The sequence below is a fragment of the Phaenicophaeus curvirostris genome, chromosome 8, assembly GCF_032191515.1.
Source record: "Phaenicophaeus curvirostris isolate KB17595 chromosome 8, BPBGC_Pcur_1.0, whole genome shotgun sequence".
Lineage (NCBI taxonomy): Eukaryota > Metazoa > Chordata > Aves > Cuculiformes > Cuculidae > Phaenicophaeus > Phaenicophaeus curvirostris.
The window spans coordinates 7,486,254-7,503,545 of record NC_091399.1 but is presented as its reverse complement, the minus strand read 5'-3'; the positions used below and the strand labels follow the sequence as shown (position 1 = coordinate 7,503,545).

General features: G+C 45.5%; 1 protein-coding gene across 1 annotated transcript in view; it reads right to left on the bottom strand.

Moving 5' to 3' along the window:
* HMCN1 (hemicentin 1) overlaps nucleotides 1-17,058 on the bottom strand; it is a 201,198-nt gene extending 184,140 nt beyond the window's left edge. Inside the window, exon 1 of the mRNA XM_069862338.1 lies at nucleotides 16,824-17,058. Coding sequence (XP_069718439.1) covers nucleotides 16,824-17,058 — 235 coding nt within the window. The remainder of the gene's footprint in view (nucleotides 1-16,823) is intronic.
* Nucleotides 17,059-17,292: the final 234 nt, after the last annotated feature.

Below are 17,292 nucleotides of genomic sequence, written 5' to 3'. Positions count from 1 at the left end.
AACCCCACAGCTCTTAATGGTGTTCTCAAAGCAACATGAAATTCCTACATCCATTAATAGCCAGGCTAACTTTCTTTAGCACTAATGCCATGGAGCAGAGAGCATAAGCACGTGGCAAACTCTTTAAACAACAGCCTGTTGCACAGGCTTGAGGATCCATCTCTTTCCACGAACTGCCTTGTGGTACAGTCACGGTGAAGGCTGCCACTGCTTGGGTTCCAGGCAACACGTTCAGGCTCTGACACAAACTGTGACTTAGTCTTTCAGTGGAACTCCTGTTCAGGTGTCTGCAGCACCAAATGGCACTCAAATAATTAAGGCTGTACCATGCACATTTTATCCACCAGGTCTGCCTGAGTCCCTGTGTTGCCAGAGGCAAATCAGGGTCTCACTCAGAAAAACACTTAAGCATCTGTGAAAAATCACATCAAAACTAACTGAAGAGACACAAAAACCATTCTTAAATGTTTTCCTTAACTACAGACAGAGTTTGTTTGTGCCCAAGGTCTCCAAACAGTGAAGAAGGTAGTGTTTCCCATCTCCCATCCTTTCTTTATTCCCAGAGTAAGAGCTGGATATTCTGGGCAGGATTATTTACCATTGTATGAACATAGAGATACTGTAACAGCAGAAGTTGAACTGGAAAGACGTTATTAATTCATTTCTGGTATGGTTATGTAGACCAAGACCCCAGAGTACCAGCTAAGCTACATAAACACAGATAAAACTGTCCAAACATCTAACCTTGATAATAAATGCAATTTCACCAACAGAATAACCTAGATGAAATTCCAGAGTTCTCTCACACGTGATAAATTAAAATGCTCTGTAATAAAGTTCAAAGGACACTTCTACAAAGCTAGTGTAATGTCAGGAAATATAAACAAGACCAGGAAAAATTTTATTCATCTCATTCCCCAAAGTCACATCTCACATTTACTAAGCTCTTTCAAACACACTATGTTGCTGATTAACAGTAACGCCTTAAGGCACAAACTTTTTCCTTTTCCTGATCTTCGAAGTTAAAAACTGCTTTGAAATGTCACCGAGGCATACAATTCTTACTCAATGGTAACGTCAGAGACCACCCTATAATTTAAAACATCACCCTTCTAATTGACGAAATTGAGTCAAGTAGGAAAAGCATGATGGATTCGGATCCTATCCTGAGCACAATGGAGCTTCAAACAGCACCGAAAAAAATGAAAAACAGCTGAGTTAACAAAAAACAGACCCTGCTTAAACAATCTTTCATCAAGTAAACTTCACCTAGTTTGTTACTCTTGGAATCTGGGAAAGTAGGAGGAGCCAGCAAGATCTAAAGAGGAGATGCAAAAGGATATTTGGGAAATGTGTAATACCAAGCAAATTAAGAAAGAAGACAATGAAAGCCAGATTCTGCCCTCAGTTATACTGGTGTAAATCCAAACTAACATCATTGACAGTAATGGAATTACTCTGGATTTACTCCATGTTAACCAAGATCATATTCTGTTCAATAAGAGATTATTGAAGTGGAAAATATTGCTTTTATATGTACACAATGGGACATTTCATTGCAAGTAACTAAGAAACTGTTTAATGCTACGTAGCTACAACACAAAATGTAAGATGGGTTTAAGCCATCGCAGAAATATTCTCAGCAAAAAGTTCTAAAGCTGGAGAGGTTTTATGCTTCAGTCTGGCTCTAAGCGAACTCTAGGCAAATTAAAGAGTTAAGGCAAAGCATGCTTCACTTATTTAGGGCTTTCATTGTTTGCTTGTTTCATCCCAATCACACCCCACAAAACAAGGCTCACCCCCATGAAGGAGGCAGGCAACAGCATCTCCCAGAGTTGCTGCTATGCCCTTTCCAGAGACAAATGCATCCTCTCATACATCATCTCTGCATTTGCAGAGCTCCACGCTGTGAGCTCCCTCGCACCCCTACACCACAGAGGAGTCCTGTACCTCTCCCCTCTGAAAACCCCAAATCCCAAGCACCCACGGCATTTATCGGAGCAGGCAGTATGCTGAGACACAAGGAGCTTAAGAGATTTGCTTAAATTGATAAAATTGTCAAAGTCTTTAAAATGCAATTTTGCAAATACGCTGGTTTTTTACCTTCATCTACCAGGGGTCAATGTAAGTAATGGAGGGATATTTAGTTAAACTTTCAAGGGTGGAGAAAAGGCTGAGCTTTTACAGTAATGACACAATCTTCACTTTCCACACTCCAAGCGTGAGGAACAGTAATATTTAGAACAAAGCTTGATCGACAAAGCAGCCACATTTTTTCTCCCACTATCAGCATTCCCTGAGGGTGCCTAGATTTGCACACACACCCCTCATCCTCAGCCCTGTGTAACTCAGCCTTTATCACAGAATCACCGGATGAGTTGGAAGGGACCTCAAAGCCCATCCAGTTCCAACCCCGATGCCATGGGCAGAGACACCTCCCACTGGATCAGGCTGATCAAGGCCACCACTGCTCTGGGCAACCTGGGCCAGGACCTCCCCACCCTCACAGCAGATCATTCTTTCCTAAGATCTCATCTCAATCTCCCCTTTCTCATCTGAAAACCATTTCCCCTCATCTCATCCCTGCACTCCTTGATCGACAGCCCCTCCCCAACCTTCCTGGAGCCCCTCTCAGTACTTGCAGGTCACTCCATCAGCCCCTAGGGACAGTTTTTCCCTGCCCTCTGCAACTATGCCAGCCCTGCTCACCCCAACCCACCTCCCCCAAGCCACCACCTCCTCTGCTGGGCAGCAAAGCAGGTCCTGCATGCTCTTCCAAACCAAGCTAGTGAGGTTTAAGAGTTCCAGCAGACTCTGCTAGCCTCAACCATCCTGGAATGAACCTAGAATTGCAAAGCAGCACTCGTGGCTGGGGATCGGGAAAGGCCATAACCTCAGACAGGAGGGAAAAAGAGAACAGCACAATGAGCAATACGTTTTTTTTGCCCATACAGCTGCCCCTTTTAAAAAAAAAAAAAAGTACATTCAAAGATTTACCCAAAATTTCAGAGACAAAACAATGTCCCTGCTACCACTCTCATTCATGCTAAAGCCAATATCAGCCATACGACAAACTGGAAGCAGCATAGGAAACATTTCTCCATCACCTCCAGCACAAACCTATTGGTGGCTTCCCCAGGACTTCTTTCAGTGCAAGAACACGCTGCCTTTAATGGCAACACGTCCTCTCCAGGACCCAGTCTGTGTATGCAAAATATACTCCCGACTGCCAAGAAATCTTGAGATAAAGGAGGGGAGTGCTGAGAAGGGACACTGAACCTCGGAGGGAAAAGGGTCAATGGAAACTGTGAGGAAGGGATGGGCTGAAGGCAGAGACAAAGAAGATAAAGAGATGTGGGAATCCAACAGATTAGGAAAGAAAAGGAACAAATATTTCAGGAACAAATATGTGATTTTTGGGTTTGTGGTTAACACAGAAGACTGACTGAGGAGTAAGTCACATGAATATCCTGTGCTTTGATTCTGCTTATGTAAAATTTGAAGAGAGATGTGACCAAAACAAAACAAAACCCACACCACCAAATAAACCTACTCATCTGAAATGCCCTAAGACACTGAGATGAGCACCACATTATGTTCTCCAACACTGTAGGAGAGCAGCCAAGGTGTTTTCCCAACCAGTACACACCATGTCCTGCTCCAGCAGGACCACACTACTATGCCAGGGCTTGGCTTTGCCCATGCCACATGCTGGGGACTAGCTGGTGCTCAGACCCCAGGAGAAGACAGCTGGTAACGCATGCACACCAATGCAAAGATCTCCAATCAGAACCACACTACTGGTGTGTCAGTGCTGCATAAGCTCAGCAACATAAAGTGGAAAAGAAGCAACACTATGCAAAGCTGTTCACCCAAAGACTGGCAGCAACCAATCTCTCTACCTAGGCGCTCAGTTCTTTTACTTAAAACCACATGCTGGCCTAAGCATCTCACATATTTACAGCCCAGAAAACTAGCTCCGACATAGTGTTGTAAAGTCAGAGTCTCCTGAGGACATTAGTAAATAAAAATATAATTAATATGGGGGCATAAAAAAATACAGTACCCCTAGCTGTTCTTAGACAGAGGACTTAATTTTTCCTACTCAAACTTTCCTCCTCTTCTTCAGCTCCTCAATAAATTATAAGTGCAAAGGCATACTAGTTCAGTGAACTAGCTAAGACCTCACTAACTAAACAAAAACCCCTGTCCTTTGGAAAGCAGACTCGGACATACCATTGCACTGCTTAAGAGAACTCAGGAAATGTTTCAGTGATATTCAGCATCCCCAGAGACACTTAACTTCAGCTCATGAAAATACACTGGTGTCCAAAGCCTGAAAATTGCGATGGCTTCCTGCTTACACCCCCCGCCCCAGGCTACAGCTCTAATTTAAACACCATGGCAGGAATCCAGCAGTAACCTATAGACCCGAGTAAACAGGCCAGACATGTAGCTGGGACTACAACATAAAACATTGCTTCATTTTCATCTAATTACACAAACCTACCCCCCACTCACTCCACTTCAATAGGGTCTTTCCAGCCTGGGATAACTGGGGTCCCACTCTGCTTTTGGTTACATCTCACTGCAGACAAGCTCTCTGGATTGTAACTGATCCTATAGTTATAAAGCTGATATTGGGCATTTGGCTCTGCTACATATCAGGCTACATTAAATTGTCTTTTAAAACTGTCTGCATATTTTGTAGTCCTATGGCTGAGGAAAGTAAAAAAAAAAAAAAATAAATAAAGAAAGAAAGCATTACAGCTCCCATGAAAACACTGAAGTAGAGACAAAGCCCACTTGCTCTTGATGGCAATTCTGCGAGGGGCTCTATGCTGCGAGGGGGCCGGCTGCCTCCCACCAGAAGGCACCTCAACCCAACAGTCTGAAGTTCTCTTTGCACAGCACTTGCACATCCAAGTTCATTCTGTAGTGACAGGACGAGGGGCAATGGGTATAAACTGGAGAGAGGCAGGTTTAGACTAGACAGAAGGAGGAATTTCTTCACAATGAGGGTCCAGGTTGCCCAGGGAAGCTGTGGCTGCCCCATCCCTGGAGGGGTTCAAGGCCAGGTTGGATGGGCCTTGGGCAGCCTGATCCAGTGGGAGGTGTCCCTGCCCATGGCAGGGGGGTTGGAACTGGATGGGCTTTAAAGTCCCTTCCAACCCAAACCATTCCATGATTCTATGATTTTGGGGAGCACAGTTAGGTTCTGCACTGGCTCTGAACACCAATGTGCTTGATTCTCCGTATGAATATCACACGCAACCCACTGTGTTTCTAAGAGCACATGGTAAGTAAGCCGCTAGCCCAGAGCAAACAGACAAGACTGCTAATAGGGAGACATGACTGAAAATCAATTCAACACTCTCAATGGTGCCTGTGATGTACACAGTGCATGGGCTGGGTGTCTGGGAACGTGTAATTTTCAAATACACACGCATCTTACCAGTCATATTTTGCAGACTGAAATGTGGGGCTAACTGTATTTTAGGAGAAGGGCTGCATCTTAAGCAGAGAGGGGAAACTGCACAGTGTCTCTGAAGAGGAGCACCAGAGATGCCAGAGAAACTCAAGATGGGAGAGAAAGTACATGAGAAGTTAACACATCTTCACAAACACACACAGCCTGTTTACATTTGTTACACACATTAACGATGCCCATCACAGCCACCGTTAGTGGCTTATCCCCACCAAGATAATCACCCCCACAGCTGCCAGCGTTCCCCCTGCAGCTCACATGGAACAGTATCTGCTGAACACACACAGTTCAAACCCTGCTGACAACCTGAGGGAAGGGTGAAGGAGGTGTAAGATGCTCTGATGTAACCACATCATTTGGCAGCCACCAGCCCCCTCCACAAAACAGACTCGCAGAAGCCCCTCAGTTGATGGTGCAGTTCCCTGCTTCCCAGCTTTACTGGGTTTTTAGCTCAAAATGTCCCACCAGGGGAAGTTCTTCAGCAGGGCTGAAGATCTGGGCTCCAATCAGAACCTGGGAGGACATCATAACCTGCTCCTCCTAGGCTTATCTGAGCACTCAGCATCCATATGGCAGGATGACCAACAGTGTGAAAATAAATCTCAGGACAGTTATTTTCACCTGGGGCTGGTAAAAAGTCACAGCAGAAAGCCTCTCACCCAATTGCATACCTCCTCAATTCAAGGCTTGAGCTAAACTAACTTCTGCTTACTCTGCAGCCAGGAAAGGCAAATGAGGCCTCCAAAGAGCATTTAAACATTCAAAAGAGATTAATTGCTCCATAAAGACACCAGTTTCTTTTCGTGAATCACAGAGAGAGCCTTTGGGTAGCACATCCCCCAGTTGAGGCTCTTCACTTAAGTGCCTAAAGCACAATGGGATGAAGCCTGTCCTCGATGTTATGGCTTCATGTATCTTGACATAACATGATCTCATTTGAGTGCCTCAGGAACATTACATCGTTGTTCTCCTCTGGCAAAAAAAGAGGGAAAAGCTCAGCTTACATCTACAGTTACCAAAGAAGAGGTCACACGTGTTTTTCAAAAGGCAAGAAGACAAGTTTAACCAGAGACAAGTACTTATGTGTAACCTAAACCACTTTAATTCCACTTAAAAATACAAAATTGCAAGCTATCCCTATACAAGATGCAAGTGCCAGGCCCAGCCTTCACCCAACAACTGTGTAGCAGGAATTCCCCATAGACGTAACTGAAGGATCTCGTGAATCAGATTCAAGAGCAACACATCTAAACCAAGACCTCTTAAACACTGGCAACAGCTATAAAAGATGAATTCTATTCAACAATATAACAGACGGGTAAAACATTCTCCCTTGCAGAGGTAAAGAAAGCATATGAAGCAGCCAGCCTAGGGCACATGCCATTAAATCCATCCTATTTCTTCTAACAAAACTGTTTACTATCAAGGCATGGTGAGCCAATCAGGCAATGCCATCAGTCTCTGCTGAAAGAGGAACTGTTTTGCCATCCGCAAACTGAAAAACATATGTTCCCAATATTTTCTCCGATGTACACGTCTCCTTAAAAACCAAAGCACACAGCATATGCCAAAAATCAAATCACTGATTGCTAAACATATACCAACTGGCATCTGAGGGCTTTTCTTATCTAAAAGGTTCCTCCTGTCATGCTTCAGACTGCATTCAAAATGTATTAACTAAATGAAATATCTGCTCCTTTTCCATCCCCCTTAATCCAGCTATCTAGGTCCTCAACTGACTGAATTGAATCCAATCTAGTACGGATTCCAAGCAGCCTCCAATACACACACGAAGAGCATAAAGCACAAGTTGGAAAATGACTATAGACACATCTCTCAAGTCCATGCAGGAATTGTTCTCAGGCTTTTAACAAGGTGGTACAGCAGGATGAAGAATGTCAGATAAATAACAAAGTACCGACCCAATATAAACTCCTTTCGCTCACCATCAGTTAAGAAAAGCCCAGTTTGTACCAACAAACAGAGCTCCATCACCCCATGCCCCCCTACACAGGACAAGTATCCTTCACCCTCCCACAGTTAATAGCAGAGAACTTCCAAAAGCCTGCAGACACAATGCGGTACTTGGTCCATTCAAGCTGGTGGTGCAGCACATGGAGCAAGGGTTACAGATCACAGTCTTGTCTCAGCAGCCTTCAATCCTTCACTTCTTGGGGATTTTCCCTTTGTTCTCCTCTGAGAAATCGGGCTATTCTCTCCAGAAAAGGCATTTGCTATTAATCCCCCACCACAGAATGCATTGTTTTTCACCATCATCGTCCAGCATTGCCACTCTAGAACATCAAGGCTGGCATTCCAAGAGGTAAATATTATCTAATTAGCCTCCCTTTCAGCTGCCCACTGTGCATTTCACTGGCAGGAAACCCTATTGCCTCAGTTTAAGTGAGATAAAGTGGTACATAATATTTATGCTTCCTTATTCATTTCATTACTGTGCATTCTCAGAAGAAAACTGTTCTCTCCAGATGATAAAGAGACAAAAAATATCAGTCTTGGGGAAGAACAGCTTAGAAACAGTAAGAGCACACGAGGATCTACAGCAATCATCTATAAATAATTAGAAATATGATTTGAGGGCACGTAAACCAATTCAGCAGATGAACACATAATCAGAAACTCTTCTTGCCAGACTACAGAGCTCCTATGAAGACCCGTAGCCGATGTGGGCTACTGTTAAACAATTATCGCTAAAAGGATTAACTTGGCTTCTGTGCATGGCTGCGTGGAAACACAAACTACTGCAGCTCATGAGAAACAAACTGAAAATGGGAGGAAGAAGAGGCAAAGGAGCATGGAGGAAGCCAGACAATCACAAGTTCAGCCCTTACACTGTACCTACCTTCTTTACTTAAGGACATGGTTTAGTGGCAGGCAGGAATGGTTGGACTCTATGATCCAAGAGGTCTTTTCCAACCTGGTAATTCCATGATTCTATTGTATGATTCTTCCCACTGTTCCCAGTTATCAGATGCTCCTGCCTTAGGTCAGTGTAACCATCATTCCCTGCTTCCCAATGAGGAGAAAGCACAGTCCTCAGGCACCCAGAAATACAGAGAAGAGAACCTCAACAGATCCTCCCTCCACATGGCAATCCAAAGGTGTTAAACAGTACTCACTGCCTGGGTAATTCAGGACATGGTGAAATATGCTCGGCAGCTACTTGTAACCTGGGGCAAGGGTTCATTGTCTAGCAGAACCAGCAGCTTGATCGTTTTCTAATCTGGTTCAGTATTGTGCGATACTTCCTTCAAAATCAATCAGCAGGTGATTAAAGTAACAGAAATAACAGGGCAGCAACCCCTTATGGGAAGGCAGGGACAAATCTTTCTCTGCAGAGCAGCAGCAGCTGAAAGCCCAGCCAGCGCTTCATACTGTCCCTGTGTGGATTTGTGCTGCTCTTCAAAACACATACTTCATGATGCTCACCTACACTTCTACACTGACATCCCCAAGAACAGTGACGTGTGGCAACTTCACAATTCTAAGGCAACTGATGGAAAATTCTCCCATCAAAACCCACTGTACTTGGGAGCGAATTTAAAACTCTACCATTAACTGCTACACCGCCAGATGTCCATTAGGGACGTGCCACGTGAAGCATCCTCTAAACTCCAGTAGCTCCAGAGAACAGGCGTATGCTGCTAAACAGCAATCCTTGTTTGCCTAATGACATCAGTAATAATTATTGGGACAGAACAACACTGGGATGCATTACTAATGAGCTGCAGAGCTTCTCGTGTAATTGTCACCACGTGGAGCTGGGGACAGCAAAGGAGAACGAGTAGCTTCTGTGCAAGTTCAGTAGGCAACAATTTCAAATGTAACATGAAACAGTTCACAATCCAAAGCAGAAGACAATGACGTATTTGAGGCAGCGTCACTTTTTTCTCAAGGAAAAGATTATCTCCACTGTATCTTCAAGTAAAAACAAGGATAAAATTCCTTTCCCTTGCAATAAAAGGGGGAAACCACCACTGTGTGTATCTTCAGGGCTGGATAGGCAGAGTTAAGACAGCAGAAAAACAAGTTGTAAGTGACACTAGGAGAATGTTGGGTGGTGTTGCAACACTTGGGCCACCTCACAGACTTTGAAGCCCCTGCCACTGGCAATACCATGTTCCGTCATCTCTATAAGCAGCTACTGTTACAGGGACCCCAGATAAATCCTACCAGAAGATCAAGAAAACAGCTGTATGACTGCACAGGATTGATTTTATAGATATCACAATGTCTCCATTAAGGACAACAATAAGGTTTGAGAAGAATTCTTTCACGCAGACAATACAGTTATCACAGAAGTCTCAGATCAAAAATACCTGCAGGTGCTTTGTCCTTATCAATTCAGGCTTGTTGAGAGCATCAGTGACCACCACTCCACTGATGACAGTAACAGTAACGTAAGTCCTAACAACAATATTGAGCCTTAAGGAAACACTATTTCCTGCTGTAGTTGTCAACAGGGAAATAATAATAGTAACACTTGGACTGTTACAGCACAAAAGGGCAGATCTAACTGTTAATAACCAGAGGTGGGAATAATATTTATCATCAGAGATACCAAGACAGCACTGAACAGCTGTAAGTTCACGCTGTGTCTCCCAGCATGTGAAAGAAACACTCAAAACTTGGACACACATTCATTATTGCTGTCACCTTGTATATAAGGTAGTCCAAAACAAAGAAAATCAAAAAACTTTGCACAACTTTGAGGTTTTTCAGGTAAGATATTCAGAAATTGGACGCCACTGAAGAACACTGCTCTTAAAGATCAGCAGTGACAACTTTAACCTGATAAGCTGTGGTGTGGCAATAGGGCTACTGCACCAGAACAGGAAGATCCAACTGGGTAATTAAGCACAAGTTTTCCCCTCACTTTGGGTTTCAGGAATAACATGGAAGCCACTCAACTCCCAAAATAAAACAACTACTTGAATTATGTGGAAAGAACAATTTTCTTTGCCTCTGTCTGTACTCTTATCAAATGAGTTGGGGTAGTTCTTCCCTCTTCTTCCTATAAAAGCTAAGAGATCCTGATAAGTACCCAGTGTTTGCTAAACATCTGTCCACTAGAATTTCACCAGCAAGCAGTTTATTCCTCCTTGTTAACCTAATAATTTGCCTAGCTGAGGTATCAGACAGTTTTCAAGCACTTGTACCTACTGAGGAAGGTAAGGAGACCCACTGAATGCGGAAGAAGAGCTAGTGCCCAAGATAGGCTGATCTTCCCAGAACCCACAGAGCCCTCAGTTCTTGATAGGCAGAGATTCCCATTTCCAGCTCACAATGTGGTGTGCAGAACACAAGATTGACAGGAGGTCTGTCCAAGTCACATGCACACAACAGTAACCACTGAATCTTTCTTAATCAAAAGGTAAACCGTAAAACACCAGTAATATCCCTGCCCTGTCTCATCTCTAACCTTGCAAACTCCACTGCAGCACATTCAAACCTCCACTAAATCCCACTGTACGACATGCACACAGTGCTCGATGTCATCCAGTGAAGCATCAAGGTAGTTTATACCACACCCCGCATGACTTCTAACAGACCAACCTCAGAGAAGGGCTATGACTTGCTCACAAATGCAACACCAACAGGTCTACGTGAACCCCCAAACGAGAACTGCAAGGGAACGGCACACCAAACTTTTCTCATGCCTCCCCCATTCCACATACAAACCCCACTCCTCTGGTGCTGTCAAACTCAGACATCAGTATCAAAAACTGCACTTCCCTTGAGCTTGCCGTCTGTGCTTTGGACGCTACTGCCATGCAGCTTCTCCATAGCCACGTTTCTGTTCTTTACTAAAACTAGTACAAAGTCGTGAGGCATTTCTTCCCCTACCCAAAGGGAAGAGAGGAGATCCTGATACCAGTGACCTCCTCCTTCAGGCAATACCAGCAGGACCATTCAGCATCTTCCAAATGGGAAAAGGTTTGGGACAACCGATGTACATTCATTCAGCCTTTGCTGGAAAAACTTAATAGCCATCCATAAATCTGGGAGTAAAGCCTGAGGTGAAGATCTGAAGTGACAGAAGAACGCAGGAGGGTAAGTGCAAGACGGTATGTTGGAGAGAAGCTATGAGGAGAGTCCAATGCCAGAAACCTGCTGGACAGTAGACAGAGGAAGGACAACGCGATGGCCCATACTGGGAAGGGCAGCCACACAGCCCCAGCAGCTTAACAGAAAGTAGAAAGAATTTTAGCTAAGTAGGGGTGGAGGTTTCATCGCTACACTCCAAGGATAGTTTATTCTTCATCACTCACAAGGGTCATTTTCAAGGTAGAAGTCCACGCGTAAAGGAAAACTTACATGCCTCCGTTTCCAGTCACAGCTCTCCACCTCCCTTTATTATCCGCTTGTATAACCACAATACTTTTTGTACCAGGAATCATGAGAAATTTTGATGTCATTAATACCCTGATTTTAATGTCTTACATTCCTCCTCTGGAAAAACTATTATTTCTTCATTGTAACGTCTAAAAATAACCCAACTATCAAACCTGCAGAACCCAACATTCTCAGACCTTCCCTGTACCCTTCTGAACTCATTCCAAGCTAGTATATGGCTCAGACACCTCGACGTTGTCACAGGTAAAACACTGCAAGGCTGCCAAATAAAGGAGACCTCAAGTTAAAAATAATCACGTGCCTTTAGCGCATAAGGGAATCAGAGCTACACTCTCAAAAAAGAAGAGCGGCATCAAGGAGAAAAAAAAAGGCAAAAATAAAAAACTATTGTATTTCTAGTTCTCCTACACATGTACTATGTGGCCCTAGGTGGATGACTTCAATTCCATACCATTTCCCCATCTGAACAAAGCAGTATTAAGGTTTTTTCCCTTCCTCTATATGTTGCCTACCTGATTTGTAAGAGGAAGGGTTAGGAGTTCCTCAGATGGAAGATTTGCAAACATACAGAGGATTAACAGGCAAACACCATCCTGTACAGTAGAAACCAGAAGTTATACATTTCCTCCATTTTCCTTGTAATTAAAGTAAATTTCTGGAGCTTGGCCTGTAAAATAGCCATTCACACTAAAGGAATGCTTGATTAAATCACACAGAGTCAGAGTTATTACTGGTATAATTCCATTAGCCTTAGAAAAAAGTACTAGGGATGAATTTGTCCTCTTAGGTTTATTTTCCATTCCAAAATTCCTTAATGGCATAAAGGAAAAAAACAGAAAAGCTGGCCAGAGATGTTAAATAAAAACATTCTGATTCCAGTCCCATTTCCACAAGATACAATGGGACTTAGTTAGTAGGAAATCAGGACCCACAACACGCAACTACAAAAGCATTTGTTGATTTTAAGCTTTAGCTCCAATTCGAAATTTTCCTGCGCCAACTCTTCTTAACTCGGGACATTTTTTTTTAAATGCTTTCTTGTCCTTTTTCAGTTTTTCCATCAAACATAAGCCTGGTAAGAGATCTATTCATCAACAGCCCTTTTCACTATCTGCAGAACATCGGTGATCGTGTTTAGGCACCAAGTGATATGATTCAGTAGTGGACAGGTACAGTTGCACTTTTTGATCTCAAAGGTCTTTTCCAACTTACAGCTTCCATCAATCTATGAAAACCCACAACAGGAGAAGCTCTGTAATCTGTTAAACCATTGCACGTGCTTATGCACAAAGCAGAAACGACACTCATTGGGAAGAAATTCCTCCTTATGTCTAGCCTAAATCTGTCCCTCTCCAGTTTATACCCATTGCCCCTCATCCTATCACTCCAAGCCTTTGTGAACAGTCCCTCAATTATTTATAATTCAGATGTACCTTGTGTGATGTCAAGGACTCTTCCAAGCAGATTCTTACATGGGTTTGGTGACTCTGTGTGTCAATAACTCTTCCTTTATGGTGCTCTGAAAGCACTTAAGCTGTTTCACTCATCAGCACTGACCAAGCAGGACTGCAAAGGGAATGGTTGGGGCATTGTTCAGCACACGCCATGCAACAAAGTAGGAAAACGGCTGAGTTAAAAGCCAAATCCATGCCAACTTTAAATTGGAATCACCTATCAATGAACATGGCACCTGGATCAGGATGGCTTTGCACAAAGAGAAGCTCCTTGGACCTGAGGTTCAAGTATAAGTTGGACCATGCCTCATGGACCACAGTACATCACAGAAATAAAGAAATTGTGACTGTGGGGCAGCTACATGTACAGCTCTTTTTTGAAGGAAAAATATCAGTTGAGCAAATCACCAGACAACTTTTGGGGGGGGAAATCATCTCATGCTCATCAATTTAGTTGATCTGCCTTCAGAAGGAACAATGCTCCGTAAATGAATCAGACAGTATGAAATACAGACAAAGCAGTCTTTCTTATTAGATTTTTGAGAAAAGTTACTGCTCTATCAATTCAAAAAAGATGCTGAAGAGCTTGTCACAACAGTATTTCTGGCATCTTCTTTCCAAGTGCCTAGGTTTGGTCATCACCAGATACAAGACACCAGAGGAGCAGCAGTCTGGACTGTTACCTCTATCAAATTCAAGACACTGGACTGGAGTGTGTCCTTCTAAGAAATGTAGAAATGGTTTTCAGAAATTAAGGCAAAACGAAGTGTAAGATTAAACATTCTCCACTTTCAAACAGCTTTATGACCTAACAAATTATCCATCATGCTAAAAAGCGATACCCCTCTGGCTGTGCTGGGAAGTTGGATTTCCTTATGGAGACACGTAACAAGATACACCAATATATGTTCGCCAGCAGGGCTTTGTTGTACAGGTTTAAGTTTCAGCTACTCCACTGAAAGGAAAGAGAGGGAATGGGGGAGGAGGCAAAGAAGCCAGAAGCTCATGAGGGGACAAGTGTGACTGGAGTAGACAAAGGCAGCAGTGGATTTGTTGCTAGTGAGGTTTCTACAGAGCAATAAGGTGATGGTACAGCAAAGGATGACTAAAACACTTGGTCTGTACAAAAGCAAAGAGACACTGGAAGAAAGAGGGTCAGGGGGATGAGAGAAAAGGAATGAAAAGCAGAAAACTGAGAGAAGAAAAATTGTACCAGGACAGGAAGACACACGGAATGAGAAAGGAAAAAGCAGCTATTGAAACGAAGGATCTTAAAGTGGCCTGTGATGAAAATTCAGCATTGGAACTACTCGTGAGATACAAGGTGGACCTTCTGTCTACAGAGGATACACAAGAACAAAGGACCACCCACACAAACCTGCAAACTGAAAGTGCAAGATCATCTCCTGCTCTCCTGGCTGGCACAGATGCCCAAGCCCTCTGGAAAAGAGAGCCATCAATTCTTATAGCAAACCACTTCAGTGAGCAGAAAGGGAAGGTGCATAAAGTGTGATTATGAAGAGAAAATAAAAGCAGAACACGCACAACCCAGCCTGTTGTCTGCCCCATCATGGAGAAAGAGCTCCAAGGAGAGCTATCGGCTTGTTTTTCCAAAAGGATGCAAGAGTTCTAGGCTCTACACTTGACTAAAATATTTTCCTCCCATGGTATGATGCTCTAAGTCCTGCACGTTTGATCCATGTGATAAAAAAAAAAAAAGTAAAGAGAAAGGAAAAAAATAAAGTGACACCAGATGTGAAAACAGTAAGGTATCCTTCTGTGATAGGACAACCCACCTCTAGAAGTTGATAGATAACAAAACAGCAAAGTCTGCAAAAATAAGGTTTTATCTACTTTTCCAAGCCTTTGATTTAAGGTATGTATGACAATAGCAAACCTGTTTGTTACTGTTTGTGAACAAAGGTATCGATGACTGAACGAAAACAGCAGATGTCCTCTCATCTGAGGACATCCCTGCACAAACTGAACGCTTAGAACTAACTTCTGGAACACCCTATCCCAAGACATCCCATGGAAACTGGAAGCAGAAGGATAATTCTCAAGGACTTTTCCCCCATTCTGTGTTTTTTCTTCCTTTATTTCTTCAAAAGGAGTTGTTACTGCATAGCACAGCGCACGTCCCCAGCCTGGGGCATCCCACTCCTGCTTCCTCTTCAAACTACCAGGAGATATTTGACAAGGCAAAAGGAAGAAAGCCAGAGAAAAGGGATAGGGGGGAAATAAAAAACAGATGCTGAAGAAGAGGAACGCATGATGTCCAGCAGGAAGAGGGGAAAAAAGGTAAAACAGAGGAAAGACATAAAGACCCGAAGCAAAACCCAGGAGCTCCATGCGGTGTGGATCATTTCAGTGCAAGCTTCTGGACCCAAACACGGGACAACAAGGTAAGGGAAGAAGGGCAAGAGCATCCTGTGCGTTCCCTGCCCCCGAGATGCCCCCTGGTGCCTCGGCTGTCCCTGGGAGCTCCTGGCTCTGCAGGGACTCGGGCAGGGGGCTCAACCCTTTCCAAAAGTCAGCCTCAAGTGGGATTCTGGGAGCTCAACCCCGAGCAGGACCAGTCACCCCTGATCCCGGGAGATCAGCCCTTCCCAAAAGCCAACCTTGAGCAGGATCCCAGGAGCTCAGCCTGGGAGCCCAGCGCTTTCCAGAAGCCAGTATAGAGCAGCATCTGTCCCACCGGCTTCCGGGAACTCAGTCCCAAGCAGAATCTGTCCTGCCTGGATCCCAGGAACTCAGCCCTTTCCAAAAGCCAGCCTTGAACAGGACCAGTCCCACCTGGATCCTGGGAGCTCAACCCTTCCCCAGGGGCAACCCCAGGCAGGAGCTGCCTCCCGGGAGCTCAGCCCTGAGCAAGGTCTGTCCCGCTGGTTCCCGAGAACTCAGCCCTCCCCAAGGGGCAGCGCTGGGCAGGACCAGTTCCTCCTAGCTCCTAGGAGCTCATCCCTTCCCAAAGGGCAGCTCCAAGCAGGACCAGTTCCACCTGGATCCCGGGAGTCAAGCCCTTTCCAAAAGCCAACCCCAGGGAGGATCTATCCCTCTGGCTCCCGGGAGCTCAGCCCCGAGCGGGACCTGCCCCTCCTGGATCCCGGGAGCTCAGCCCCTGGGAGCCTGGCTCTTTGCAAAAGTCAGCGTTGAGCAGTATCCGTCCCACCGGCTCCCAGGAACTCAGTTCCGAGCAGGATCTGTCCCGCCTGGCTCCCAGGAGCTCAGCCCTCTCCCAGAGCCAGCTTTGAGCAAGACCTGACCGCCCTGGCTCCCAAGAGCTCAGCCCTGACCCTGAGCAGGACCAGTCCCACCTGGATCCCAGGCGGTCAGCCCTTCCCAAAAGCCTGATCCAGCTTTGAGCAGGATCCCAAGAGCTCAATCCCGAGCAGGACCTCTCCCAGCGGCTCCCAGGGATTCCCAAAATCAAAGCGCTAAGCAGGACCGCCCCCGCCCCGCGGCTCTCGGGAGCAGGACCGCTCCCTCCCCGCATCCCTCCCGACCTGGATCGTGGAACGGCACCAAGGCGAAGTTGTAAAGCGGCCTCTTGGGTCTCTTGAGCGACGTCTCGAGGATCTTGGACGCCCCTTCGATGACCTGCACCAGGTCGTCGTACATGGAGCCGGTGACATCGAAAACGAAGGCGAGCGTGGATGCGCCCTGGGGCGCGGGGTCCCCGGGGGCGCGGGGGCAGAGGGCGAGCAGCAGCACGGCTCCCAGCGCCCCGCCGCCCCCCATCGCTGCGGGACCCACTCCGCCGCGCCCACCGAAGCCGCCCACGCTTTTGTCCGGCCCCGCTCCGCCTTTTCTCCCCGGGCAGGGCCAGGGCCGGGGCAGCGCCGCCCCGAGGGAGCCGCCCCCGGGGCTGGGGGGGCTGCTCGGGGCTGGGGGGGCTGCCCCCGGCTCCCCCCGCGCCGCGCCGGCCAGGCAGGTGTTGTTAATTGTAATTATGAGCTGACCTGAGCCCGTCCC